Source organism: Drosophila simulans, chromosome 3R (assembly GCF_016746395.2).
Source record: "Drosophila simulans strain w501 chromosome 3R, Prin_Dsim_3.1, whole genome shotgun sequence".
NCBI classification, from domain to species: domain Eukaryota; kingdom Metazoa; phylum Arthropoda; class Insecta; order Diptera; family Drosophilidae; genus Drosophila; species Drosophila simulans.
This window is the reverse complement of record NC_052523.2, coordinates 26,693,900-26,719,799: the sequence shown is the minus strand read 5'-3', so window position 1 is coordinate 26,719,799 and position 25,900 is coordinate 26,693,900. Positions and strand designations below refer to the sequence as shown.

At 45.0% G+C, this 25,900-nt stretch overlaps 5 protein-coding genes across 17 annotated transcripts; 1 reads left to right on the top strand and 4 right to left on the bottom strand.

Annotated features, from left to right (window-relative positions):
• Positions 1-10,027: 10,027 nt before the first annotated feature.
• On the bottom strand, positions 10,028-12,112 carry LOC6730254 (prolyl 4-hydroxylase subunit alpha-2). 2 transcript variants are annotated; one of them, XM_016177868.3, is made up of 7 exons: positions 11,835-12,112; positions 11,634-11,785; positions 11,434-11,584; positions 11,180-11,373; positions 10,478-11,124; positions 10,247-10,433; positions 10,028-10,180 (listed from the first exon to the last, which is right to left on the bottom strand). In XM_016177868.3, exons 1-7 carry the CDS (start codon positions 12,026-12,028, stop codon positions 10,077-10,079), a joined length of 1,629 nt encoding a protein of 542 aa, XP_016037026.1. In that variant the 5' UTR covers positions 12,029-12,112; the 3' UTR covers positions 10,028-10,076. The 2 variants fall into 2 exon arrangements, with proteins under 2 accessions (XP_016037026.1, XP_002105537.2); XM_002105501.4 differs by having other exon boundaries at positions 10,247-10,415.
• A 63-nt stretch (positions 12,113-12,175) lies between these two features.
• On the bottom strand, positions 12,176-14,012 carry LOC6730253 (prolyl 4-hydroxylase subunit alpha-1). Its single transcript, XM_016177867.3, has 7 exons — positions 13,790-14,012; positions 13,578-13,729; positions 13,369-13,519; positions 13,116-13,309; positions 12,509-13,059; positions 12,294-12,456; positions 12,176-12,239 (listed from the first exon to the last, which is right to left on the bottom strand). Exons 1-7 carry the CDS (start codon positions 13,984-13,986, stop codon positions 12,217-12,219), a joined length of 1,431 nt encoding a protein of 476 aa, XP_016037025.1. The 5' UTR covers positions 13,987-14,012; the 3' UTR covers positions 12,176-12,216.
• Positions 14,013-14,085: 73 nt separating this feature from the next.
• On the bottom strand, positions 14,086-16,168 carry LOC6730252 (prolyl 4-hydroxylase subunit alpha-2). Of its 2 annotated transcripts, XM_039295041.2 has the most exons (8): positions 16,110-16,168; positions 15,756-16,015; positions 15,404-15,697; positions 15,155-15,354; positions 14,554-15,101; positions 14,443-14,499; positions 14,241-14,385; positions 14,086-14,182 (listed from the first exon to the last, which is right to left on the bottom strand). In XM_039295041.2, exons 2-8 carry the CDS (start codon positions 15,923-15,925, stop codon positions 14,148-14,150), a joined length of 1,449 nt encoding a protein of 482 aa, XP_039150975.1. In that variant the 5' UTR covers positions 15,926-16,015; positions 16,110-16,168; the 3' UTR covers positions 14,086-14,147. The 2 variants fall into 2 exon arrangements, with proteins under 2 accessions (XP_039150975.1, XP_016037024.1); XM_016177866.3 differs by having other exon boundaries at positions 15,756-16,144.
• Positions 16,169-16,997: 829 nt separating this feature from the next.
• Positions 16,998-25,463, top strand: LOC6739790 (phosphoribosyl pyrophosphate synthase-associated protein 2). Of its 10 annotated transcripts, none has more exons than XM_039295043.2 (8): positions 16,998-17,122; positions 22,788-23,024; positions 23,085-23,373; positions 23,429-23,595; positions 24,253-24,309; positions 24,583-24,727; positions 24,797-24,943; positions 25,012-25,463. In XM_039295043.2, exons 2-8 carry the CDS (start codon positions 22,828-22,830, stop codon positions 25,168-25,170), a joined length of 1,161 nt encoding a protein of 386 aa, XP_039150977.1. In that variant the 5' UTR covers positions 16,998-17,122; positions 22,788-22,827; the 3' UTR covers positions 25,171-25,463. The 10 variants fall into 10 exon arrangements, with proteins under 10 accessions (XP_039150977.1, XP_016037019.1, XP_039150980.1 ...); XM_016171999.3 differs by having other exon boundaries at positions 17,005-17,337; XM_044923258.1 differs by lacking the exon at positions 16,998-17,122 and adding an exon at positions 18,100-18,307 and having other exon boundaries at positions 22,793-23,024.
• LOC6730251 (cytosolic carboxypeptidase 6) lies at positions 18,958-22,321 on the bottom strand. 2 transcript variants are annotated; one of them, XM_016177865.3, is made up of 5 exons: positions 22,034-22,321; positions 20,577-21,142; positions 20,149-20,523; positions 19,763-20,078; positions 18,958-19,701 (listed from the first exon to the last, which is right to left on the bottom strand). In XM_016177865.3, exons 1-5 carry the CDS (start codon positions 22,044-22,046, stop codon positions 19,109-19,111), a joined length of 1,863 nt encoding a protein of 620 aa, XP_016037022.1. In that variant the 5' UTR covers positions 22,047-22,321; the 3' UTR covers positions 18,958-19,108. The 2 variants fall into 2 exon arrangements, with proteins under 2 accessions (XP_016037022.1, XP_016037021.1); XM_016177864.3 differs by lacking the exon at positions 22,034-22,321 and adding an exon at positions 21,312-21,914.
• Positions 25,464-25,900: the final 437 nt, after the last annotated feature.

Here is a 25,900-nt window from a genome sequence, read left to right as displayed (position 1 = left end):
TCAATTCGCTGACCTCTGGCAAAGTGAGGCCGAGAAATGGGTGGCAACAGATTGCGCATACGACCTGTTGAAACAGTCGAAAGTCGCAGTTGCAAAAAGCCCCAGAGAACGCCGAATAAAAACGCAGCATTATAAACAAAAACAGCCTACAAGGATGGGGAGGCCATAAAGAGGCTAGCAAAAGTACGGAATTTATGTGTATAAGTAAGCCACGAAGGTCATATTAAATTGCCATAAAGAGCTATCGATTTTATCTGCAACAATGAGAGAAGGAAAATCGCTGCGCACAAGAAAATGCTCCAGCATCCTAACGAGGACACTGACACCGCCGAGAAAATGGGGGAAAATGTGAAAAGCTGTAGGGAGGAAGAGCAAAAAAGAAACAAGGGAAAATACAGCAGCGGGCAGTCGAAAAATCCATAAAGAGGCGCGCCAGCGGAGGGGCCGAAAAGAAAGGTTTCCCTAGCTCCTATATTATGATTTGCCTCCTAGTTTTCACCCGCCCCTGCCCGCTATCCCTTGGCCACTAGCTAATTAGAAAAGTTTTCCCCATTCCAGTGGCCCGAGTAGCTGAACGCTCATAGGTGCGAGTAGCCGAGTCGCCATTTTTTAGCCCACGTGGCGTATGAGCGACGGAGACGGAGCGACACTGGTGTCACACCTACTTACCTACCACACGTAGCCAGGAGCTCAACCATTGGCTGGCATAAATCACAGTTGCCCCCGCTGTTCCGTCTTCCCCCATCATTTTCCTCCTGACGAAACGGAGCACCTAACGCACTCGGAGAGACACACCTTCATTTCTGGAGAGGAGCAGGAGCAGGAGAAGGGCAGGAGCAGGGGCTGGGTTTTAGTTAGCTCGAGTTTCCCGGCGCACCTGCTCCTCTCTCTCGTCTCGTCTCTCTTTCTCGCTCTCTCTCGCTTTCTCATTTGTATTTACCTAAGACAGCAGTGGAAAAGTGGAAATAAAAAAGGAAAAGCTGGCAAAAAACCGAGTACCTAACGAGCGAAAGCTGCGCACCTAAACCTGCGCTACACAAAAACTCCAGACGAGCTGAGAGCACCTCACAAACACTCACGCACACTGCGAAATGCGAAGGAGGGAAGGCGGTGGAAAAGCGGTCGGGGAAAGCGGCGGAGGAAAAGGTGAAAGCCGAGCCAACAGATGAGAACAGACGACGTTGACGAGCACACGACGAGGCAAAATGACGATGACGTTGATGGGAAACATAAAGCTTGAGGGGGGAGGGAGGTGACAGGAAAAATATTGGAAAATAACTACGTAATAGAGAAAAGTTAAAGGAAACATAAGAATAAATTCCGCAATAAATCAGGAAAAAGAATACAGGAAAAATCAAGTAAAAAGCTTCTACCTTTGCGATAAAATCGAAGTAAAAATATGCTTTCCACTAGCTTGGGATTTTGCTGTGGCCGTCGGAAAAACACATGGAGCCCCACCCCCTTTCGTGGAAAACCCCTCGAAGGTGCTCAACTTTGGTTGGCTGCCAACATTTTCGTGCTCACCTTAAAAAGCGTAGGTAGCACACCCATATGAGCCAATAAGAGCGAGTGCGACAGCAGCACAGGCAACAACCTGGCTGTGATTGTGTGCGTGTGCTGGCCATAGCATCTGGTTGTGTATGTGTGAATGGATCTGTGAGAGCAAAGCCAACGAACGAAAAACGCACGACGAATAACAACTGTTACTTGCGGTTGAGGTTGCAGCTGGGTAACTGAAAGGGGGTGGCGCCGGGTGGAAATCGTGGGCAGGGGGGTTCCCACAGGTAAGAGAGAGAGGTGGCAGCGCAGCTGGCACCTACATCTCGGCATGCCGCACTCTTCTAGCCAAACGACGACGAAACGAAGACGATGGGCCAACACCTAAAGCAGGTATACATATACAGATATGTACATATATAAGCACAGGGGAGGGGGGCTACTGACGCAGGTAGATTGGTGGATGCGTAAGGTATATTATATATCTCAGCCAGACTTCAAGCACGTGTCTAGGTATTTGCTCTGAGGTGTGAGCGAAGGACATGCGCAGTGCGGCAGGCTCTCTCCACTTTCTCTGTTAACTAACAGCAGGGGGAAATTGAGGGGTTAGCAGCCTAACATAACATGGAGCATATCGTGTGCGAAGTCGAGAAGAAAATTCATAAATAATGTTAATTTATTTTAGCCACTGCAGCTGTCTTCGCCTGACAGTTGGCCCAAGATATAGCCGTAAAATACAACCCGCACACAGATGCACACACACATACACACACACAGCGAGACATTGACCCACAAAGAAAATTAACATAATTGTTGATTCTTGCGCTTTATTGTCGAGTGCGTTCTGGCCTTGTCCTCGGCACCGAATCGATTTTGTGTAAAATACAAGGACCGAAACCCATGATGAAGCACATGTCCCGGGGTCGCAGTAAATTCGGGGGCGGAGCGACTGCAATTGCCACTTTCATGGAGCATGAAAATGTTCAGATGGATATGATAAGCCTTCCCATTGATGTGACTTTAAATTTTCATTGGACTCACTTTTAAAGATTTAGTGGAATACAAGTACAAGTACCTTCCCAAGTATAGATGACATCAAAAGTCTCGTGATTGCAGCGTGTTTAGTTTAGAATGCTCTTAAGTAATTTTCCACATTTCCAATATTATCTACTCCTTAAATCCCCTCTAATTGAATTTTAATTTCCATTGATTGCACTTGCTGACCTTTTCCCGCTCTGTAAACAGAAAGTTGCGCATACGCCATGTTGCCCTGCAACAAGCCAACAAAATTTGCATTGTTTGCCTTTTTGGAAGGAGACCAAATGAACAGTTCCGTTGTCGGAAAACTTTGCTCGCACTTTTCACGCTTCCTTTTAGGACAACAGGAGATGGCACAGGGAGCAACAGGATGCGAAGCGGACCATCCTTGTTGCTCTCTTGGCTGCTACAAATAACCGGCATCAACTTTAATCACCTGCTTAATTAAATCAGTTTCGCCAGCTCCCCTTCCCCCTCCTCCAACAGCTTGGTCATTGTTCTGTTGTCCTGAGTCCTGGTTGCCTGCATAAATTATGTGCTGCATAATCACCTACAAGCGTTCTATTTAAGCTCCTGGCAAGTGTCCTTTGCACTCCATCCTCCGAGCGCCGTGTTTTTTGTTTTTTGACCACTTTTTCCTGCTGGTCGCTGATGTCCGATAAAGTTCTTAAATCATTTACGTTTTCCTTGCCTTTTCCTTTGTTTTTCCCCCAATGCGGTTTTCATTTGCTTAATGCCCGCGCTGAGTTTTTATTTTATCGCGAGATACAGATGCGGATTTATGTTTTTTAATTCCATTAGACCGTATTTTCCAGGCGGAGGGCTAAGATATTCATCTGCGGACAAGAAGGTAAGCAAAATACATGATATATAAGAAAGCTTAACGATCTGTAAAAGGATTAAAACGAATGGCTTCAGTCAGCATAGTCTTTGCATGAAAAGAATTGAATATGGGGATCATTGGAACAGAAATCAAAACACATAAAAGCCATTGAAAACTTTATAAGTGCGTGGTAAAACATTCTATACTTCTATTAGGTATAACTTTTCCCGATTCCTTGCTTTCCCATAAATAAAACATCGATGCTTGTTCAATTGTAAGCGAAACTACAAAAGCAATTAACAGAGACACGAGGTTAATTGGCAGCCCCGACCTTCAGTCCCCAATTCCAGAGTCCCTTCTTCTGGTTAATGTAATGGACCGCAATTTGCGTCAACTTAATACTCATTTCTGAGCAGCCGTTGCTCTACTGCTGCAAGGATATGTGTGCGATGGGTGGTCCTGTGCGGTTATTTCCCGCACCATTTCTCGCACGCCTAGGTAAGATTTATGGGGGCGTGGGGAAGCAGTCGTTTCTGAGCTCCAAGGACCTCAAGTGTGCAACGCAATTTGGCGAAAGTATCAAATTTCTCCCACAAAACACTTTCACTACAGCATCGCTCCTTTTGATTTTTTCCCTGCTGCGGCTACTGGACGTAGAAAAGTAAACAGAAGGTTAATGGATTTGACACACGGTTCCAAGGAAGCCACGGCACTTGGGCGTGAAATGGATATGCTTTCAGGCTAGGCACACACGATGAGTTCTGAGGAGGTGGAACGAAATTGGGGGCAGGACATTGTTTTGTTTACTCCCTGCACAAGTGAACTATGGCAGGACCTTAAAGAAGTGGGCCTTATAGAGGCCCTTTAGTGTACAATCTTTCTAGGTACCTATCTCCTTTTTCATACTTTAATATCACAAAAACTGTTCTCGTCGACTATAGTTTCCATCCTGTCAAGTTCAAGCAATCGCCTGACATTTCGCGCAACTTTAATTTGTTTTCCCACTTCGTTTGGGAAATGCCCCCCGATTCGCACTGCTGGTCGTGTTTATTTAAACTTTCGCTGCACGTCCGCCCAGCCAGAAGCTGCAGGCTCAAAGTTCCAATCAGTCCTGCCTTTTGCCGTCTGGCTGACAATTGGCCAGGACAACCGGGACGCAGGAGGCAGAACGCAGGACCTCGCCCACTCTGCGGAGGCACGTGCTCGCTGGGGGATCGAAATAAGGCGAAGAAAACTGCAACTGTTTACGGGAAATTTGCGCAGTTTTTTGCGCCATTTCACTTTCCAGCACACACACACAATCGAAATGCAGCTGCAAATAAATCATGTGCGAAGGTGTCCTTAGCCACCGCAGGCAATCTGCGCCACTGACAGTTTTAATGCCGAATGAAGTCCTTTTCCACCCAGCACTCCCCCTTTCTTCTCGCACTTGTGGCATATGTGTGACGTTTCAATATCCTGTTGCGTGATTTTTATTTTCATATTTTTTATGGAGATTTTCCCGGTGCGTGTGTGTGGGCCTGAGGTCGCTACGTGAAAAGTCGCAAGTCACAAATCAAAATGCTCGCCATTGTTTGGCCTCGCTTTTGGCTCCACTCTGTATGTTTTGGTTTTCGCATGTTCTTCTTGTTGGTCTCGCTTCGTTTAGGCCTTTGAGCTGTCTACTTAGGGGGTTTGGTAGGACTCCACTCTCTGCCCCACCTATTTGGCATGTGGATGTGGCATGGTGGTTCAGATAGAGAGTCACGCCAGCAGCCAATAAATCAAAATCTGTATTGCTGGCCCCCATAACTTGATTTTTATACCGTTTTGCGCTAGTTGTTGATTTCGTGATTTATGTCACGGTGCTTTTGGTCTGTGTTTTGTATATCTGATAAGGCAAGTTAATCGAGGCAATGGGGGAGTTTGCTGTGCAAATGACACCCATTTTAAAACCGAAAGGAAGGAGTAGAAAAAAAAGAGTATACAAAAAGTGGCCCCAATAAACATGAACTCCATAATTATTCTAAATTTCATAATTTACATCATGGAACTTTCCTCCTTACAAGTACGTTGTTTATGCACATATTGCACTACCTTCGTCCGCAGCTCACGCCCTTTTCTTCCCTCAGTCCAACTGAATTGTAATATCCATTTACGACGAAAGCTGGCAAAGTTTTCCAATACCATTTGCCATAATTCCGCTTCGCACATTGACACCTAACCGAAAGGCGTTCAATAAGAGCCAGAAGACAAGGCATGGCCACAAAAGTGGAAGGAGCTCTAAAAAATTGTGAAAAGCACTCGAAATCTTGGACAACACTTTTTCGATTTGGACATGGACACTTAACTGACAATGTCTGACCTTTTCAGCAGCAGAAGTCGACGAAAAGTAAAAGCAAAATTTAAGCAAAATTCGTACAAAGACATAACAAAATTTTTGATGTATGTACAAATGGGAAGGGAGAACTCCTTCTGGGGGGTTGGAAAATGCTTACGTGCTGCTCAAGTTTTGTGTGAAGGTCGCCGAGAGGTTGGGTAGGAAAAAAGAGGAAACAGAGGAGTTGGACAAGTCAAGTCGGCGCATAGTTGCATACGTAAGGAAAAGCCAGGAAAAGAGGGAGAACTCAGGGGGTGAAAAGGCATTGAAGTTGAAGATGTAGATGGAGAAGGCGCCTTTGTGTCACAAGTTGCCAACACATATATTCCGGCTCCAGCAGAAGAGTTCCCCAGTCAAACTTAAAACTGTCAGAAGTTTCACTATCTCTTTCCCGCGTTCTACGCCCATCTCTCTCTGCCCGTCTCTGTCTCAACGTGAGGCATCCACATTTGGGCGCCTCTCAACAGCTGCTCCTCAAACGCAGGACGCGGTTAAATATTGATTCTACTTTCTGGCCAAACACTTGGCGATTAAAAGTGCATTTAAAGCTGGAATTGGGGGGTTAAAGACTGGTCTTAACCCATTTGTTTTTCGAGTTGAAAAATAATAAATACCCTGCAAATAATCCATTAATTTTCACTGAAATTCATGTGATACACAATTTGTTTGGTAATCTTTTTCAAATATTTTTGGGCATGATGGGAACAGGACCAACAGGGTTAAGCTGGTCCTAATCACCTCCACCTGCCACCACCATTTCCATCGAAAAGCCCGAGGACAAGCAAACAACAGCTGCCTGCAAGTATGCTACAATAAAGTGCACTGCAGGGCGTACAGTAAAGCCTACTGCAGAGGAACGAACCAAGGGGTCTTCCCATAAAATGTCCTTGAGCCACGTTGCACTGTTTGCAGCAAGGATATTTCAAGGGAAGATGTGGGGGCCGTGTGTGCCGGTTGTTGCGTGTTTACGCAACGTAACCAAAGTCAAAACCTCGATTAGGATTCAATCTGCTGCTGCGGGCGGCACTGGCTACGTTGTATGTCCTTGTTGTTGTTACCCCCCTGACCCCGTCTCCAACCGTATACCCTTGCACTCGTGCTGCCCCTTTCCCAGCTGACCCCACGCAGGTCAGGCAACAAAGTCAAACCGATTAAAACACACGCACGGGCTTAGACGCAGACCAGTCTGGTTACAAAAGGTGGGGTTCGGACCAAGGGATACCTTTTGTCAAATAGCAAACAGAGCAAGGTGGTCCGGAGTAAACAGCAATCGCCAGTACGCATCATCATGCCCCAAAGTACTGGGTACAACCACAGCATGGACAGGACCCAGCCCAGCTGTCCGTCCGTGTCCTTCGGTGTCCGCATAGGTAGTCCTATTGTAGTCCACTCCGGCATGAAACAGTGGGGCTCCGAAGCTCTGGAGCGGTATTCTTCAAGGGGCAATTAACTGTTAAGCTGCCCAACAGCGCCAGCAAAAAAGTGCAAAATCAAGCGAAAAAATAGTTGTCTCGCTGGATGGAGAGCGGTATCCGTGGGATGCATGAGGGACTTGCATAGATTAGATTTCAGCTGGAACAAGCTGCCACCGTGCCACGCCCCCTGCCCACCAATCTGGGCATACCCGCTCCGATGGCCGTGCAGTGGCAAAATATTTGCAGCTGCCACAGAAGCGGGCACCGCACAGTGGCGGCCATAAAAGAGCCATTAACGCCAGGAGTTTGGACCAGCCACCCAGCCACTCCCCCCGCCCACCGCGCACATCCTTGGGGATAATTTAAAGCGCTTAAATTTGGGGCGGTGGAAATGCTTGAGTGGAAACTGTCAGCAGCACCAGCGCATCCAATTGCCAATTAGCCAAGGTGCAAGAAATTAAATTAAAAACCGCGGAAAACAGCAAAATCATTAAACGCAAGAAAACGAATTGGTAAAAAAGACTATTCTGAGGGCGTGTCTCAGCTTTTAGATAAAATATATCTGTGGAAAAGTGCTTTCTTACAAAAAAAAGGATACGAAAGAAAAGGAAAAGACACCAGCGAACACGAAACCAATTTTAAGTACACATAACCAAAAAGGCATTGCAAATTGGACTTAGAGATTAAATACACTCAACTCAATAAAATATATAATTTGTTTCGCATTTCTACTACATACATTCATAAATAATTTAAAATTCTGGTCTACCAACTTTAAGAAACCTTTTCTTTATTAATACTTATACTTATACTGCTCTCAAAAAGAGTATTCAATTGTTAGAGCGAGATCCTTAGCGAGGACGAAGGACACTCATCAAGGAGCAAGGACAGGACTACGCCCAACTGTCTCCGCAGTCTAGAGTAAATTAATTTGTCGCGCGTCCTTTGCAGCCAGAGATCCTTGAAGCGAAGGCCACGTTGAAGGTGCATCAATGAGTTGGCAATGTGGAAGACGTTCTCCCATTCCCCTCCTCCTCCGCCAATCCGCCTTCTCTTTTTGCACAAACAAATCTTTCAGCGGAAATCTCAATCTGCGCTCGACAAATTGTTGTTTAAATAAAAATTTAAAGCAAATTGCCACGCGGAAGTAAATCGTTTTGTGGTAATGGTGGATAAAAAATGTAAGCCACAGCATATCAAATTACCCCTCGGACGGAAGAGGAGATGTTCCCAGATGACAAAGTGCGCGGTTTTCCGAGCAGGGGTGTAACAAGGTGTAGCTGGAAGTAAGTCAGCTCCTTGATAAGTGGCACTTGGATTGGGATTCCAAGGACTCCCGTACTCCAAGGGGGTGGATTCATCCCGGGATGCGGTTGACAGTCGGGCGCGTTTTGATGCGATGCTGAAAAATTGTTGCTAATTTTTTAACAGTCAACGGAGACGAAGTTCCGGAGATTTGACTTCAGAGTATCGCATTTCACGAAAGTTGCCGTTGAGTGCAAATGGCTGGCATTTTAATTTTATTAGAACAAGAGCAACAAGCGGAGGATGAAAGCAAATCCCTTTAAGGATTTTGGTTTGTAGATCTATCGCAGAGATAAGATACCAAAAATCCCTTAGAAGTTTTGGAGATGCCTATAAAATATACATATTATCGAACATTTGAACTACAATGAGTTACATAACTCGTGATACCCAAAATCATATGCACAAATTCCCCGGATGTAACAAATGCACCTTTCACCACAGAAACACAAGCTCATTGTCTTTTGTAGAGCTCCCCAACCTATTTCCCAATGCAATTTAAGCAGCCGCAAAAAAATGTTGCCAACATATTTTGCACAATGTTTTCCTACGCACACAGGACCAAAAAGGGCAGACGAACGACTTGAGGGATTTTGCTGAAATGACATTTGGCTCCGCATGTGACAGAATGTGCAGGAGCAGGACCTGGTGGAGCAGATGGGAGGTCCTTACAGGAGCAGCCGTCGGCATTGAAAAAAGCAATTTATGCCAAGTACAGATTGCGAGAGATTGCCGTACCACCACCATGGCTAGATAGGTAGGTACAAGTCAGTATACTACCTCACTTACTAACTCAATAAGTACAAGTATTAACCCATTAAATGTATAATTAGTAGTTCAACTTTTGACTATTAAACAAAAGTACTTTTGGAACCTAAACTTAATAATGTACCTTTGCCATTGCTCTTGGCGAGAAAACAAACAAATGAATGAAAGCAGGAAACTACGCATGCCAATTGTAGTCACTTTCCTGCCCCTCCAACAAATCACTCATCCGCAGGGTGTGCGCAAATTTTGATAAATTGCCGATGTTACCTTTTGGGTGGGAGAAACCTGCATACATGTGTTGTCTGGCAGATGAAAGGACTCCATTCGGGAAGGTGAAATCAAGACAAATGCATTGCGCTCCGCAAGGAGAAAAGTGCACGCCATCAATCTTAATTGAAATCCAAGTCGGCAAGGCAATGGAATTGGAAAACTTTCCTTTTGAGGGCCAAGCAAACAGGATGCGAGCAAACAATAAATCTGGAAAATTATTAGCAGCGCCAATCGAAATCGAAGTGCAAACTTGCACAGAACTCTTGAGGGGAATGGTTGGGTGACTTACGTCCAAAAAGGAGGAGGACCTTCAGCCAGGCGTGATAAATGGCAGCCAGAACCACAGGGAAGTTTCACTGGAAGAGGTGGAGAGCTGCGGCTAATTGAATTTAATTGCCCACTTAATGGTGCAGTGAGCTGATGACCAATGCCGGCCAAGAAAGCGAATCGAGTGCGGATTGAAGTTCAAGGTATGGGTGGAAAATTGAGTGGAAAGCTACTCTGATACAGTGGGAAAATAACTAATAAATACGGCATTGAAACAAACTAAAATTAAGTAATTAAGTTTATACTAGGAAATGTTTTGGGGTACAACTATAAGTTAGAATGGATTAAGAAGTGATTTGCTAAAGTTTCGACGCCGAGGAGGAAGTACTGCGGGAATAAGGAACATTTGATCCAGTTCGTAAATCCAGCGTGTCATTACTGCAGAATTTAAATTTAAATTAGTATAAATTAGATAGTTCGTAATCATATTGCTTCCAAACTTACCCAACTTTGTGCCAGATATCAGAGGACAGGCGCCATGAGAAGTGCGTGTATCGTAGTCGTAGGACTTTCTATCTAGATTGTGCCAGAACAATGCCGATCCTTTTTGAGTTGGCACAACCAGATTTAATTTGGGAAAAGCGGTGGCTCCGCCATGATCCACGTTGTTAAGCTGGTAGATAGTGGATAACTACTTCAACTTTCAACTAACTATTAACTATCTTTAACACTTACATAAAAGAGCACCGTGGCCATTCGATCGCCTACCCTCTCTAAATAGGAAGTCTTTGAGTTGAAATAGTCGTAATGTGGCACAAAATGACCCCCGAAACCGTACTTTAGAAACTGCATTTGGCTTCCACTGCGAGTATTTAGACCCGTAATGTCTCGGATTCTTCGTCCAATGCGTCTTAAAACCTCCAGATCATCAGGATCGGTGTCTTGGTGAGGAAGCCAAGCGCCATCTGCTGATCTAGTGGGCGCTATTTCATCAGAGCCCTTTTCCACTCGAAATACTTTCGCACGCTCCAGGAATGGCTTGCTCATCGGCTTTAGCTTTTCAATCTCAGGATCACTTAGAACATTGTGATAAAAAACCACATACGGATCCAGAGAAAGTTCTTCCATTCGAAAGGGGGCAAGTCTCAAGAAGGGCGTAGTAGTGGTATTATAGCGACAGTGAAGCCTCGAGGGCTTGGATTCACCCATCTGTCTTCTGCTCGAGGATCGACAGAGTTGATTGAAGGATTCATCGGATTCCCGGGACTCCAAGTTAATACTTGGCTTTGGTGTGTTCCTCAAAAAGTGTAGAGTAAGTGCGCTACCAGCTTCACCAAACATGGAATCCCGCATTAGAATGTCGGGTGCATTGGATACATTGCCTGCAAAAGATTCATCTTCAGATTGAAGTTCCCAAAGGATACATTGTGTACCAACCACTGGCTATTAGGGAGCGAGCAAGTAGCAATGTAACATCCGCCTTGGTGACCCCCATCACCTCATGGTATTTACGTGGCTGATCCACCAACAAATCCTTGGCTGCACTCAGCCACTTGGATGCTAATTGGTAGCTACCCGCCTTGAAGGAGAACGTTCCCATGGTAAAGCAATCACTAGCAGACATCTTACCACTATTATATATGGAAGATACTATGTTACTGGTCTTAAATGGATTTACTAAACGGACTAACCTGTATTGAACTCCATCAATTAATCCAGTAGACACATCCTTCGGCTCCAAATCATAGGTATGTAGTATACGAAACATGGCCTGATTGGCCTCCATCAGATCTTTTTCCACCGGGAAATCCTCTCGCATTTTCTCGATTAATGCAATTTTCTCTGATATTGTTTTTAGATATTGAATATACAAAACGAATAGAGATCTTACCTTGCCCCACTGGCTGCCTTAAGAGCTTTTCCACCGGTTCCCAATCTTCGTGCATCTGCCGCAGGAGGGATAAGCTGTTTATGGGATTGGACAAGTACTCCTCCTCCCTGTTCTTAGCCTTTTCTAAGGGCTGTTTGAACTTCTTAACTATTCTAAAATAGAAAAATTAATAAGTTGTAATCTAATTATATCTTAAATCACCTTTTCAACATGATGATTTTGTCATTCAGCTCAGTTGCATAACTATCAAGTACGATAATTAGTTCTCTATCTTTCTCCAGCAGGTCCATCTTATCCTCCACTGAGGTTACATAGTTTTTGCGATCTCTGTAGCCTTCAGTTATCCAGCTTAGACCAAGAATAAATGAAACTACAAACAATACCACAGAGCTCATAATTTCCAGCAATCATTTCAAGAATATCTAAAGACTGTCTAGTCGGCATAAAAAAGTTTTGAGCGCTACACATTCAATTCGATATGTTTAATGGTTAGTTAGTAATGGTTAGTTAGTTACTTCCCAATAAAATAAGACGTCTGTGGGTTTTATCTTAAGTTATAAATATAATATTATATATATTTTCCTCACTGTATATGGGTTGCTATTACTGGAACCGAAAAATGTTATTAATGAACGTAGTGGTCAAAATGCACTATCTCACCATATTCGGAGCCATGAAAGACTGGACAAGCGGCGTGCACAGTGGTCACATCCTGGGTGTCGCCATTCAGATTGTACCACAACAGAACTTTTCCCCGTTCGGCAGGTACTTTAACATTTAAGTGCGGGAAGACAGTGGCACCTCCATAAGGAGCATCATTTAGCTGAAACAAAAAAGGATGAATTTCCAAGGACTTGTTCTATACAAAAACGCACATAAAACATAACGGTGTCCATCCGATCACCATATCCTTCAGTTTCCGAGTGAGCTCCAAAGGCGTATTTGATAATATTAATGGGGTTTCCCTGGGGGATCTGTAGTCCAGTGATATCCCCCATCCTCTCATTCAAGCGATCCAAAAGTAGTCCACCGAGGGCTGGGCGGTCACTGCTCTTTGCCTCATTCTTATTTTCATCAAACATTTCAGTGGGTTTCAGTAGTGGCTCCGCCAAGGTTATTAACTGCTGGATATCCTTATCCGGCAGGATGTCATGGTACATCACTATATAGGGCTCCAGAGAGATCTCCTCCATTTTGAGGGGAGCCAAGATCAGGAAGGGGGAGGTGGTGCTGTTGTAGCGGCAGTGCAGTTTTAAAGGGGTCGGAGAGAACGAGGAACGGCACAGTCTCTTGTAGTCTTCACCCAACTTGGGCGATCTATCTACTGCCTCGTAAGGATTGGCCTTGAATTGGTCCAGCAATCTAATCGAATTCTCTGCGAGATCAGGCTGATCCAGAAGTACCTCGTGGGCTTCATCCCTCAGGTCTGAAAAAGAATATGTAATATCTGTGATATATATTTAAGTAGAAATCTTCACCAACCCAATTCCACTAAACAGCGAGCCTGCAGCAGGGCCACATCCTGGCTAGTCATTCCCAGCACCTCATAAACCCCGGAGTACTCCTCTTTCATCCGAGCTTTGCTGATGCTCATCCACTGTAATGCCTGCTTAAAGTAGCCCCACTTGAAGTACAACTTCGCGACTTCGAAACAATCCAGTGCTGACATTGTGAAGCTAATGATTGATACGACAAATTGTATAGTGGGATCCATGTAAGATCTTTGGTAACTCACTTGAACCGAACATTGTCGATGAGACCGTTGGCTATTTCCCAGGGCATCATTCCATAGGTTTCGGCTATTCGGAAGATTGAAACGCTGGCTTCCTCGGTGTCCGCCTGCCAGGGCAATTCGGGTAACTTTCTTCTTAGAAATTGGATTTCTTCTGCAATTAAGGGAACAAAATGAAAGATAGGTGCTCATATAGAGGTTTCTCGGCCCACCTTCTCCCACTGGTTTCTTTATAAACTCTTCCAGGTACAGCCAATCCTGGTACATGTGTCGAATGAGTGGAAAACTGTGGAGAGGATTGCCCAAGTACTCCTCTTCCCTACCTTTCGCAGCCTGCAAAGGTTGTCTTAGTTCCTGAGCAATTCTGGTGTAGAAAATATTGTTTTTAAAATTGTGGTAAGTAAGCTCTATATCTCTTGCTAACCTCTTTAGTTGGGAAGCCTTCTCATCCATTTTGTCGGCGTAATTCATTAGACTATCAATTAATTCGCCGTCCAATTGAATTAAATCCATTTTCGCAGATTCCGTATCTAGAAATTTTTGACGACTCTCCATCAAAGTGCTTTCAACTTCCAAAAACATAAGACATATTAGAAAAATGTGCACCTTTTCGAAGAGCATAGTTAAATACTGATCTGTTTGATTGGAAAATGAGTGTTTTATGCAGTTAGAAAAAATTCTACCAATTAACCATGGATAACTAAATTAGGCCATAACATAATTATTTAAAAATTAATACAATTTATTTAACGTTTGGCTCTATATAAGAACTCCAGGTGGCCTTAGTCGCCTGTTTTCATAATAAACTTGATCATGACTGAAAAGAGAGATTGGGAGTTTGAACTTATAGTGGGATATGATGCTATCGTACACACCTAATCCAGTGCCCTCCATGATGGGGCAAATCGTAGTGGAGTGCTCCTCATTTTCAAAGGTTATCAACACATTGCCCCTTTTGGGTTGAACAAGAATATCTTCTTTTGGCATGGTAAAGGCACCGCCCAAGGTCACATCTTTCAGCTGGAATATTGGGAAAAGTTCAGGATTGGGAAAAACGTAGATTTGTATACCACTCACGAATATAATCACTTTGGCCTCAACATCCGCGAAATTCATAAGGTTCAGCTTTGGGAACTAAAATCAGAGAGGAATGTATTAAGTGAAGATTTATATTTTCCATATCCTCACCTTTGTGGAGTTTCTAAACAGCTTGAACGGCTCAAAAGGGGTCTCCCGAGCGTACTCGACTATGTAGAAGCACTCCCAAGGCTTTTCCACTCCTGCCATGTCCAAAATCCGCTCGTTGATGCGTTTCAGCACAGGACTATATCCGTCGGAGATGGAACACCCACTAATTCCCTGCTCAAGCTCAAAGCGATCGTTGGGTGGACACCGCTGGTAGGCGTTCTCCACATGCCTAATTTCCTGTTCGTAGATGATTCCTGGATAGAGTATGATGAAAGGATCCTGTTGCAGCTCCTCAAACTTAATGGGTGCGTAGGCAAGGAACGAATGCACCCAGTCATTAAGCTCGCACGTCAGACGACCCTGATGTCGCGGAACTTCGCCTCGACAATATTTTTCGAGAACGGTGGGTACCGGCTTAGGATCCATTATGGGTTCCATGGGATCCCTTAGGCTGAATAGCTCCAACTGGCCCGCCTCCTTCATGAGATGCACGTTTTGGGAATTCAATCGAAGCGCTGATTCATAGGCATCATAAGCGGACTGTCGATCTAAATAAATTGCTGTTAATACCCATTATTGTCAAGGATTATGCAAACCGCACTCAGTTTAAGTAGGGTCCTGCCCAGATCTCGATAGACCTGCCAGCGTGGTGCGCCCAGTGGATCGAACAGATCTCTGTGCCTCGAGAGGGTGTAGTTATGGGCAGCCACTTGTAGCCACTTGGCTGCACCCAGATAGTCCTGCTCCTCGTAGAGCTCCAGTCCCAAGTGATAGCAGTCCAAAGGAGAAAGATGCAAGGAACTAGTGGAATTAAGCTTCCAAAATTGTAAACACTTATAAAGACTCCCACCTGCTTCGTTCATCTTTGGCAACCAGATCAGCGGGTTTGTAGCCGTAGAACTGGGTCAAGCTGTGCACATTCCTGGCCGCTTTCCTGAAGGCTTCCTTCTGAGGAAGCTGCGGCAGTAGGCTCTCCACCTTCTCCACCGCATCGGGTGCCACCAGATCCTCCATGTACACCTGCCAGCCGACCCAATCCTGGTGCATATGTCTGATCAATCGGAAGGAATTCAGCGGATTGGAGAGGTACTTCTCCGGATCCTCATTGGCATCTTCTATGTCGTCGTTATAATCTTCCAAATAACTATATTAAATAGGTGTTCACTTCAATAAGTACGAATAGGAAAGGATTTCAGACGCACTTGTTTATGAGATGGATCTTCTCCTCCAGCTTTTCGGCATAGTCACGGAAATTCTTGAGGAGATTGCGCTCTAGATTCAGCATTTCTCGCACTTGTATTTCATCTAGAGCCTTCAGACTGGAACAGCCAAGGATCAAAAGCAGAATCGCAAGCCAAAATGACGCAGTCATGTTTGGTTGGGTATCGGAGTGAACTGATCTTCGGGAAGAGGAGCACCAAGTCCGAAATGTAATGCATTCGACTCAGCTAAACATCTGTGACTAAAAAATTCGACAAGGAAAATCCATAAAGTTGGTTTAACAAAATTAATACAATTCAAATCAATAATTTGTTGACTCTATTGCAAGCTTATACCGAAAACAAAACTGTACGACAATTTTTTTTTTGCCACAGTGTACTTAGCAAATACACCCACCCACCCAGAATTGGAGTAAGCGGAGCTTTCCACCCAACCAGTGCTGCCAGAAGGTTGGCTACTATCGGCACAGTATCAGACTCTACTCATCTCTGACTTCCAGGAAGTAAGCAGAATATCTGAAATTGTTTTTGTTTTTTAACATATTAGTAAGATTTCAGTCTTACATCTGCTCTAATATTTGTTTTCAGCACGATGACGTTGTTGTTGTGTCGAGTCTGCATGACTCGTTTCGAAAATAAAAGCCTCAGAAACCTTTTTGAAGTAGTGCTTGAACAGGGAGTTTCCATTGCCTCCGTGATCGCCGAGTGCACAGGCTTCGAAGTTAAGAAAGGCGACAGATTTTCCGAATATGTTTGCACGGTCTGCCTGGAGGATGCCAAAAATGCCTTCGAAATAAAGGAAACGTACGGGCAGAGCCATAACTTCTACAGTTGGTTGAAAAGCAATTCTCAAAAAAAGAATCAAAGAGGAACGAAGAAAAAACGCCTGAAAGTATGCGACGATATCGGGAATATCCGGAAGGTTGAAAACGAAATGGGGGATGGTGAAGACTTGTCAGTAGATACTGAGATAAAAGACAAAACAACGAAGAAGCAGTCCCTTACTCTGAGGTCAAATTTGAAGAAGTACTTGAATCAGTTCAGGATAATCAGGATATTCATACCAGTTAACCGGGTGGCAAAGTTATCCAAACCATATGATTGCATTTGTTTACTTATTTAAGTACATAATAGAATATTATTTAAGTTATTATTATTTAGACGCATATTGAATAAAATGAGTACTTACTATCGAAATGGTCATGATACCATCACTAATCTCAGTCGAGTATCGATATACGAAATCATCGATTCATCAGCTGTTCGAATAAGTGCGAGGATTTTGTGCAAGTTTTGTCTGAGTTTTCGGAAAACTTCGAATTAAGTAAAGCAGTGTCGTGAAGAAAAGAGTAATTATTGATAAACGTTTATTAATACTTAATATAATCGGCGAATGTGCGATTGTGCCTCTATATAAAACTTATTTTCTTCGGCCTGTTAACACTTCTAAAAACAGGATATAGATCTAGGAAAGATAGAAGAGATAACTTGAATATAAATCAATAACCGTCTATATAAAACAGTTAATTCTTCGAAAAGTCAACATGCTGCTGCAGCGGAACAAGTAAAACTTAATAGCGGCTATTTCCTCGCTTTTTTCTATGATTTCTGTGTGTTTCATGTTTAATTTAATTAGTGTCCCGCTGTTTGCGTGTGTTCCTCCCACCCTTCATCACATTTTCCCTGTATTAATCCGTTTTCCCTGTTCTATTCCAGTGCCCGCGAAGATTATAGCCAGGTTTTCAATTACACCTTCTGTTTGTCTAACCAAATTTTATCAATTGCGTGCTGGTGCTAACAAGAGCAAAACCCCACCTCCTTTTGCTTTTTACTTCTTTTGTACTGGAATTTGTGTTTGCATTTTATTTTTAGCCCGCTTTCGATGTTGTTATTGCCGTTCTCATTTTGTTACTTCATCGCCGTTTGCCTCTCCGTCTTTGTTTTGCTCTCCTCTTTCCGTGACAACGCTCTCTCTTGTGTACACTGAACAAAATGCATTGGTTTGGCTTAGATAGTAATGATAGTTTATGTTCCTTTGTGATTCCCTCTCTCAAAAAAGCTGAGAGAGTGAGATAAACTCTCATTTGCGCTTTGTTGTGCTCCACATGTTCCAATGACTACTGTTTAACGGTCCCGCTGAAACAAAACACAATGATTCCGGAAAAGATTCAACTATTAAAAAGATAAATGAATAAGTTATTTGAACAACATTTGATTAAACACCTAAATGTGGTTGCAATTTGTACAGTTCCTGGCTGGATTACACTCAAAACGGTAACAGCTGTTTGCCACCACCATTACCTCACTCCAGCGATCTGGCAACGCCGCACAGCCTTCGCTTTTGCGCTCCACTGTGTCCACAGTCATTCGCTTTTATTTATACAAAAAAGAAGTGTAAGACAGCACCGTCTGGCTGCCTATTTTTTTTATTGATTTCATTCCTATTCCGGATCCGATTCCGTGTTAATTGAAAACGTTAATCAGTCGCCCGCTAGTTGTGCTCTTATCAACACTTTTCGCGCGTGTTTTCCTGCGTGAGTGAGAGTATTCTGTACATATACTGCATTTCGATATCCCTAGGAGGTTATAGCAATATCGCGTTTGATAAAAGATAAGATAAAAGTGGCAGCTAATCCATCTAATTACTGATGAGCGATTGTCTAGGATCATTTTACACACACTCACGTGCGCTGCGAGTGAAATTGATGCCCACTCAGTTTACTTATGTTCTTTGTTCGCCGTGAATTACTGTAAATAACCGCATCTAAATGGTGTGATAAAAGCTCACATGTCGCCAATTGAGTGAAATGTGTTTTATTTTGTACTTTCTGGTTGCGAGCCAAATTAAGAGCACAAAACAACAACAATACGTGCTGGGGAGATAAGCCAACCCACTCGAAATGCCACTCAATTGCGCGACTTGTTGCCCTTCGGTCTTCCGAGTGAAAAGTGGTCGCATAACTGTTTGTTTAGAAGAAGGACGAAAGAGGAGATTTACAATCTGATATGATACAAGCTAATTCGTTATGTATATGGAAATTCTGGTGCCTACCCCCAACTATTAGATTAGATTCGGTAATAATTACTTGATTGTATCAGAAACAATCTAATGACTTGTCTCATCATACAATGTCTATACAATCAATTTGCTGTTATAAACTACAATAAAAAAGTAAAAGTTCAATACTTTTGAATTAATAGTTTCAACCTTTTATTTAGAAAAACAAGCAAGAAGCGTAGAAAAGACTTTATCTTGGTTAAACCTAAAACAACTCATCACTCTCTTCGAATCCCTAACGTCCGAGGTCATCCTGTTCCACATCACATCACTGATCCTATCTTCTGTCTGCGGCGTCGAAGCTATTGGATTTCAGCTTAAGGCTTCCCCTGGTCAGTTGATTCAAGTCGATGATGGACAGATATGGTTTGGGGGGCACATTCACCGGCAGGGGAACTTCGATGGTGACCGCTGCTGATCGTTTGCCCTTGGAGCCACCAACTCCTCCGCCGTGGTCGCTGCCCGTTTTCAGGGCTCCCAGTGCGAAGGGGGAGTACTGATCGTGACCGGGATGAGCGGAGCAACTTGCTGTGGCGGCCCTCCGGTAGTTGCGGTACCCGCTGAAGCAACTGCTTCCAGGAGCCAAGGGACGGGCGGGCGAGAATCCTCCCTCGTCCGAGGATCCACCTCCTCCACCCGAGTCGTAGCATATACTTAGGTTGGTGTAGGCAATGGGTGCGTGGCATCGGGGCGTCTTGGGACGGGGCTTCACCTCGTAGCGGGTTTTCGACCGGGATCGGGAGTGGTGGGCATGGCGATTTCGTCCCCGCCTTTTGCTCCTGACCTCTGTCACAATCGGCATGGGCAGGATGTTGATGAAGCGATAGTACTGCAGCAGAGTCCTGGCCAGATTCCTGCCCACGCGGTAATCTGGAGGAGGGTACGAGCTTATTAGGAACTCGATTAACTTAGTTTGCAGGCATATACTCACAGCCATCTTCGTTGTACAGGGAGATGGTCTTGCCATCCTTGAGGTAGTGACCGGCCATGGAGACCTCCAATGTGTAGGCATTCACCGTGTCACTGAGTCTCTCGCAGCTGAATCTCCGCATGCTTCCCGCCTTCCGTTCGTCGGCATTAAACATCGTGTGATCCGCCACATAGTCCGGTGCGTTGCTGGCGAAGAGTCGTGGGAATACCAGGTGCCTCTCATACCTGTAGACATCCTCGTAGGTGTTCCCGTAGATAAAGCAGCCGTGCATGCTGCTATTCGCATGCAGATCGATCACAAAGTCAATCTGATAGGTCTAAAAAGATATATTGTACGAACATTAATATAATGATCAAACCGATCACACCAGTTTCAATCCAACTCACATCTGAATTATCCAACTCCTTCAGCATGCCCTTCACCGCGTGCAATTCTGGCTGCGTGAACTCGGATCCTATGTGCCAGTTGCGATTCATGTCCTGCCCCATCAGATTGCAGCGATTGTTGCCCAGAAAGACCCCATCCGGATTCACCATGGGCACAATTTTGAATACAAAGTTATCCCTTAGAACTGCAGCGATGGGATGATTCCCAACGAGAAACTCGATGAGGCCCTGGCACACATGGGAAGCTGGAGCCTCGCTGGAATGCGTCCTGCAGAGGACTACAATCACCCGGATAAAACTGCGATCCAAGCGATTTGTAGTGCGCTGCTTGGCAGTCACGTGGTCGATGGTCAGCAGGTCCACGTTGCGATTTTGCTATAAAAGAAAGTCTCAGACAAAGCTTTAATCTGGACACTCTGATGACTCACCAACGATTTGACAAGCACACATCGGGTGAACCGTTTGTCCGATCCTTGCCGGGCATCAATCACATTCAAATAGGACTGCAGACGCGAATAGCTATAAGGCCAGGCCAAGGCAAACTGGTAGACATCCTCCTCCTTGTCGAAGATAAAGGCGAAGCTGAGGACATAGTGACCCTGGTGCATGGCCGATCGGTAGAAGAACACCTGCCGCTTGGACAGCCTCTGCCACTTGGGTCGACTGGAGCTCTTCACCAAGGGAGTCAGTCCCGAGGAGAAGAGGTTCCTGCTCTTGCTGATGTTCACAATGTGGAATAGCACTCGCTGATCCTGCTTCACGTTGTCCACGGTGAAGTTAAACCAGAAGCGGAAGCGCGGATTACATGTATCCGGTCTGAGGAACAAATCGTACTCGAATTCGCCCACCAGCTCCGCTTTTCCCAGGTTTCCCGTTTCGAAGGCCGCATCAAAGCAGAGATGACCTCTCTTGGCCTTGCCACTTTGACCCGGCGGACGGATGATAACCCGGGAAACGTTGCCCAGACCGCCTTCTCCGTCGCTGTCTTCGCTATCTGCAAAGGAACATCCATTAGAAGACTAAAAACTACGAATTGTGCCAACAAGATCTTGAGCGTCATGCCCTAATCCTAAATTTCGAATATTCTTTCTTGATCTGCTTAGTATACTTATTACTTAGTTTCTAATCTCTTCAAGATGCGTGCGTCATATCAATTTCACTACCATCTGATCCGCGTTCGTACATGCTCGTATGCTGAAGTGGATCGCAGGCTATTCCCAACATGATGACTCTTTTCCGCTGATGCGTCTTTCTCTGGCGAAAATCTAGGTTCTTCTAATGCAACCAAGCCAATCCGAGTGCAGTGGCCCTAATCCCTCGAGGCTTTGGCCTCTGCCCGGCCTGTCATAACTTTCTTGGCCGGGGCGCCTAGTCCTCCTAATGCCACCCGGCTGCTATCTTAAATCATGGCATCCCATCCCGCCGGTCCTTTCCTTGTGCCACATATGCGTGCCGCAAGTTTCCATTGCACTCACTGCACCTGCCAACGCCTTTTGGCTGAGCCTCGAGCAGCTCAAGTCGTCAAATGTCTAAAATTGAATAGTCGCCTCGCGGTTGCGTCGGCCCCCAAAACCCGAACCCATGCCAAACCAATCCTGAGTTGAAAGCCGGAGGTGAATGTCTCGAGGCTTGAAAGGTCTTTAAATAGCTTCATTTATACCCTAACCGTGGGTGTTGTGATTTTTGGTCGGAATGGGGAATGGATTTAAAAATTAAAAACACTATTACGTATGAAAAGTGCTACAATAATGTTGACTACTTGCTATTGTTCATGGGTAACTATTTTTCAGTCACATCCTCATGAACTTTAGTGTATTTTTACATTGATTTGCTGGGGAATTCCCCCTAAGTACATATCGCGGGCATTTATGACCATTTCTCTTACCTGAGTCGCCCATTCCGCCGCCTCAACCCATCAACACCTCTTTTCGTCGGGGCTCCGCTTCTTGGGCAGGATCAAAAATAGAAATTCAATTAGCTAACGCCTCCTGGCCTTTCACTTTTCTCGAGTGGGGCTCCCAAGACGGTGAAGTCGCGTGCGAAGTCTGGGCGCTGGAGGTCGATCTCTATCTGCTAATCCCGGGCAGCTCCTGGTCGCTCCTCGCCGCTTCCTCCGCACCGCACAGACGACTGCCTTGGAATCCGGAATTCGGGCTGCGGATTCCGGAACCGTGATTCGCATGTTGGCACTTTGACGTTGCCACGCCACTCACGTGTGTCGCCTTTCTGTTTGATCGATAATTCGCAGTAGTTTCCGGCTAGGGGCTTCGGTTCGCTTGTGGTTTTGGGTTCCTTCGCATCCAGAGAGCAGTTTCCACAACTGGGCAACCGAGAGGAGCGGCAGGACTAATTGCGTTCAAGCAAAAACCGAGGGCTATTCAGTTCACTGGGGCTAATCGATACGGTCGTACATCGCAACGTGGGAACCGTAACGACTGCGTGTGTGTTATTTTAACGATTATGCCACCGAGTGTACCCAGCAACACCCCATTAACATAACCAATAACCCCAAAAGCTAGAGCTAGGGCAGCATGTCCAAACGCAGGTAGCTTTGCCCTAATCCAAGTTTATGTTTCGTTATGGTTTTGATTTGCACTCTCTTGACCTTAACTCGTACTAATCCCTCGAATTCACCACAGATTAGGCAGCGTACGGCCACCAAAGCGTTGCAGGAGCGACATGGACAACACCTCCACCTCGGACATTGTCATCATCAATGGCAACTCGCATCCGGATCTGGCCAACATGGTGGCCGAGCGTATGGGCATCAAGAATGGAGGCTGCTCCGTGTTCCACAAGTCCAATAGGGAGACTATTGTGGAGATCAGTGATTCCGTTAGAGGCAAGGACATCTACATCATCCAGACGGGCACCAAGTAAGTAGTTCACTGGTCACATTCATCTCTATATTAATTATATCTATTTTACACCCAAAGGGATGCCAACAATAATATCATGGAGCTTCTGATTATGGCCTACGCCTGCAAGACTTCCTCGGCTCGTTCGATCGTGGGAGTGATTCCATATTTGCCGTATTCCAAACAGTGCAAGATGCGCAAGCGCGGCTGCATTGTTTCCAAGCTGCTGGCCAAGATGATGTGCACCTCTGGCCTGACGCACATCATCACTATGGATCTGCACCAGAAGGAAATCCAGGGCTTCTTTGACATACCCGTCGACAATCTGAGGGCGTCGCCCTTTCTGCTCCAATATATTCAGGAGAGCGTGGGTAGTCTGCACTCTAAGCGAAGATTGAAACTAAATGCGATATTGCTTCTAGATTCCCGACTATCGAAACTCGGTGATTGTAGCCCGCAACCCGGGCGTGGCCAAGAAGGCCAACTCCTACGCCGAGCGACTGCGTCTCGGCCTGGCCGTCATCCATGGCGAACAGAAGGAAACGGATGCCGATGAGGTCGACGGTCGGTACTCCCCTCCACCGACCAGGTGAGTTGCATTCCCTCAGTCTTGCCCGTAGCCTCGAACCTTCCTAGCTTAAGTTATTTCGTTGTGAGGTTTATGTTTGATTTGCTAGCTTTATTTATAGATTTATTATAGTTTGTTGTTAGCTTTTCTTGTTAGTTTTCTTGTTTCTGAAGCTTTATACTGCGACTGAAGCTCGACTCACCTCAAATCTAGATAATTTCACTCTGCACTCGTCTCTGTTCGTCGGGTGTTCAGCACTCGAATATCAATCATCAACTCTCTTTTTTTAAATTTTTTAAATGCAATGTAGTTTTTCAGCATTGTAGCTTTGCATTCTGTTAGAATAAATTTAATTTTTAACGCACGTACTCACAAAAGCACCATCGCAACGCCATACATTTTGAGCTTCTGTCAGTGGCTTCTGTTCGTACTTCACAGCCAAGGCAGACACCTAATTAGTAGACTTTATACCTACAAGCTAGATCCTATTAAAACGCTTTAAATTGTTTTGTTTCCTTTTTTTGCGTTTTGGAATTGTTTTTGTTTAAATTTAATGCTCCGCTCTGCCACGAAATCCTCGACACTTATTGGCGGGCATACGGAGCAGTTCTCTTGTCCAAATTTAAAATCCAGAAAACAGAAAAACAATCGAAAATTCTCTTTATTTGTGTTATGCAGTGCGTATAGCAATTTATTAGGAAATTCAGTTGAAATGTGCTTACCAGCGACGCCTAGGTTCGTATTTTTACCTATTGTTTAATTTCAGTTATATTATATTCTTTAACCGACTGTCATTTGTATCTTTCCCCGCCCATGCCACTCCACCAACTCCCAACCCACCCTCACGATTCTTTTCTTTTTTGGTTTCGATTACGATTCGACCAAACAATGCAATGCACCACCACCTCGACAAAAACCAAACCACAATGTACCACAATGTACCACAATGCACCACACTGCACCACACGAACTGCAAACCACGTGATACTGCCCCACACTAACCACTAGAAACTCTACTCCACAACACGCCCCAACCAGCAGCGCCCGCCAGCGAACCACCTCGGTTTCGGTGGGTGTTCCGGAGCACATTGTCAAGGTCAAGCCACCGCTGACCATTGTGGGAGATGTCAGTGGACGCATCGCCATCATGGTGGTGAGTACTCCGGGTCTGCGACCCAAGGCTTTCTCCGAAGTTAACTTTGAATGTATTTGCTTTAATCAGGATGACCTGATCGACGATGTGCAGGCATTCGTGGCTGCCGCTGAGATGCTGAAGGAGAACGGTGCCTGCAAGATATACGTGCTGGCCACGCATGGTCTGCTTAGCTCAGATGCACCGCGTCAGCTGGATGAGTCGCCCATCGATGAGGTAGGTCCCGCCCGGAGTTAATTGCCCTGATTATGCCTCATAATTTGGTTTACTATCTCCCTCGACAGATCGTTGTAACCAATACCATTCCACACGAGATCCAAAAGCTGCAGTGCCATAAGATCAAGACGATCGACATCTCCATTCTGATCGCTGAGGCCATTCGCCGCATCCACAACAAGGAGTCCATGTCCTATCTGTTCCGCAACGTAACGCTGGAGGACTAGGGGACCCACCCACTCATATAACCACTCACAAGTCACAAAAACAGTGTTGCAACCGACCCGTTTTGGGTAGTTTTTTGTTTGTTTATCGCTTTTAGACATCAATTCAACGCGCGCCCAGCGCTCGTTTGCTCAAATAAAATTGATTGATCCCATATAATGTAGCACACTTTTAGGCCTCACACATACTCCACACTGTCCTACATGTTGTGCGTTCATCTAAGGCTAGCCACTTCCTTCTAGTTCGTAAGTCAAAGCTCCCACAACTTTGTCCAAATAAAGCAGATTGTACTGAACTGTGGAAAGTTTGGGGTACCATAAAGGCACCTTTGGGCACTCAAGTGCTTGTTAATTTATGGCACTCATCGAATGGAAACCTCTTAATTGAGTAGCCCGTCCAAGCCGTAAATCATCGTAGACGGCAACAATTTGCAGGGCGATTGCAGCCGCTTTGCATTGTACCTGCCCAACAATTAAAGCACCAGACAGATGTCTTGCAGCGCTGTTTTTTAACAAATATTGTTACGGAAACGAGTGCAGCGGCGATAAGATAGTGCATCCCATCTCCGAGCAGTTCGTCGTGACAATAACCGGAGAATCCCGCCTGGCCAGGTGGTTCATGCATAAATCATGGTCCATTAATCAGCCATCAGATATGTCAGACCCCATCCTACGGTCCCTCGATGTCGGTAAATTAGCATTGCTAAATGCCGGACGGATGACTGAAGAATGC

Bases quoted from the DNA above. Each gene is read 5' to 3' on its own strand.
- LOC6730254 (XM_016177868.3), bottom strand. From the start codon at position 12,028: ATGAGCTCTGTGGTATTGTTTGTAGTTTCATTTATTCTTGGTCTAAGC. The intron at 11,585-11,633 runs GTAAGATCTCTA...AAACAATATCAG, and splicing joins AAGGCAGCCAGTGGGGCAAG to AGAAAATTGCATTAATCGAG. The intron at 11,125-11,179 runs GTTGGTACACAA...AATCTTTTGCAG, and splicing joins TCGCTCCCTAATAGCCAGTG to GCAATGTATCCAATGCACCC.
- LOC6730253 (XM_016177867.3), bottom strand. From the start codon at position 13,986: ATGCTCTTCGAAAAGGTGCACATTTTTCTAATATGTCTTATGTTTTTG. The intron at 13,520-13,577 runs GTGGGCCGAGAA...CCTTAATTGCAG, and splicing joins AAAGAAACCAGTGGGAGAAG to AAGAAATCCAATTTCTAAGA. The intron at 13,060-13,115 runs GTTGGTGAAGAT...ATTCTTTTTCAG, and splicing joins TCGCTGTTTAGTGGAATTGG to ACCTGAGGGATGAAGCCCAC.
- LOC6730252 (XM_039295041.2), bottom strand. From the start codon at position 15,925: ATGACTGCGTCATTTTGGCTTGCGATTCTGCTTTTGATCCTTGGCTGT. The intron at 15,355-15,403 runs GTGGGAGTCTTT...TAATTCCACTAG, and splicing joins GCCAAAGATGAACGAAGCAG to TTCCTTGCATCTTTCTCCTT. The intron at 15,102-15,154 runs GTGCGGTTTGCA...CAATTTATTTAG, and splicing joins CAGGACCCTACTTAAACTGA to ATCGACAGTCCGCTTATGAT.
- LOC6739790 (XM_016171999.3), top strand. From the start codon at position 17,318: ATGCTGCTGCAGCGGAACAA. The intron at 23,596-24,252 runs GTGAGTTGCATT...TGTGTTATGCAG, and splicing joins TACTCCCCTCCACCGACCAG to TGCGTATAGCAATTTATTAG. The intron at 24,944-25,011 runs GTAGGTCCCGCC...CTCCCTCGACAG, and splicing joins ATGAGTCGCCCATCGATGAG to ATCGTTGTAACCAATACCAT.
- LOC6730251 (XM_016177864.3), bottom strand. From the start codon at position 21,372: ATGTTGGGAATAGCCTGCGATCCACTTCAGCATACGAGCATGTACGAA. The intron at 21,143-21,311 runs GTAGTGAAATTG...GTTCCTTTGCAG, and splicing joins GTACGAACGCGGATCAGATG to ATAGCGAAGACAGCGACGGA. The intron at 20,524-20,576 runs GTGAGTCATCAG...TTTCTTTTATAG, and splicing joins GTGTGCTTGTCAAATCGTTG to CAAAATCGCAACGTGGACCT.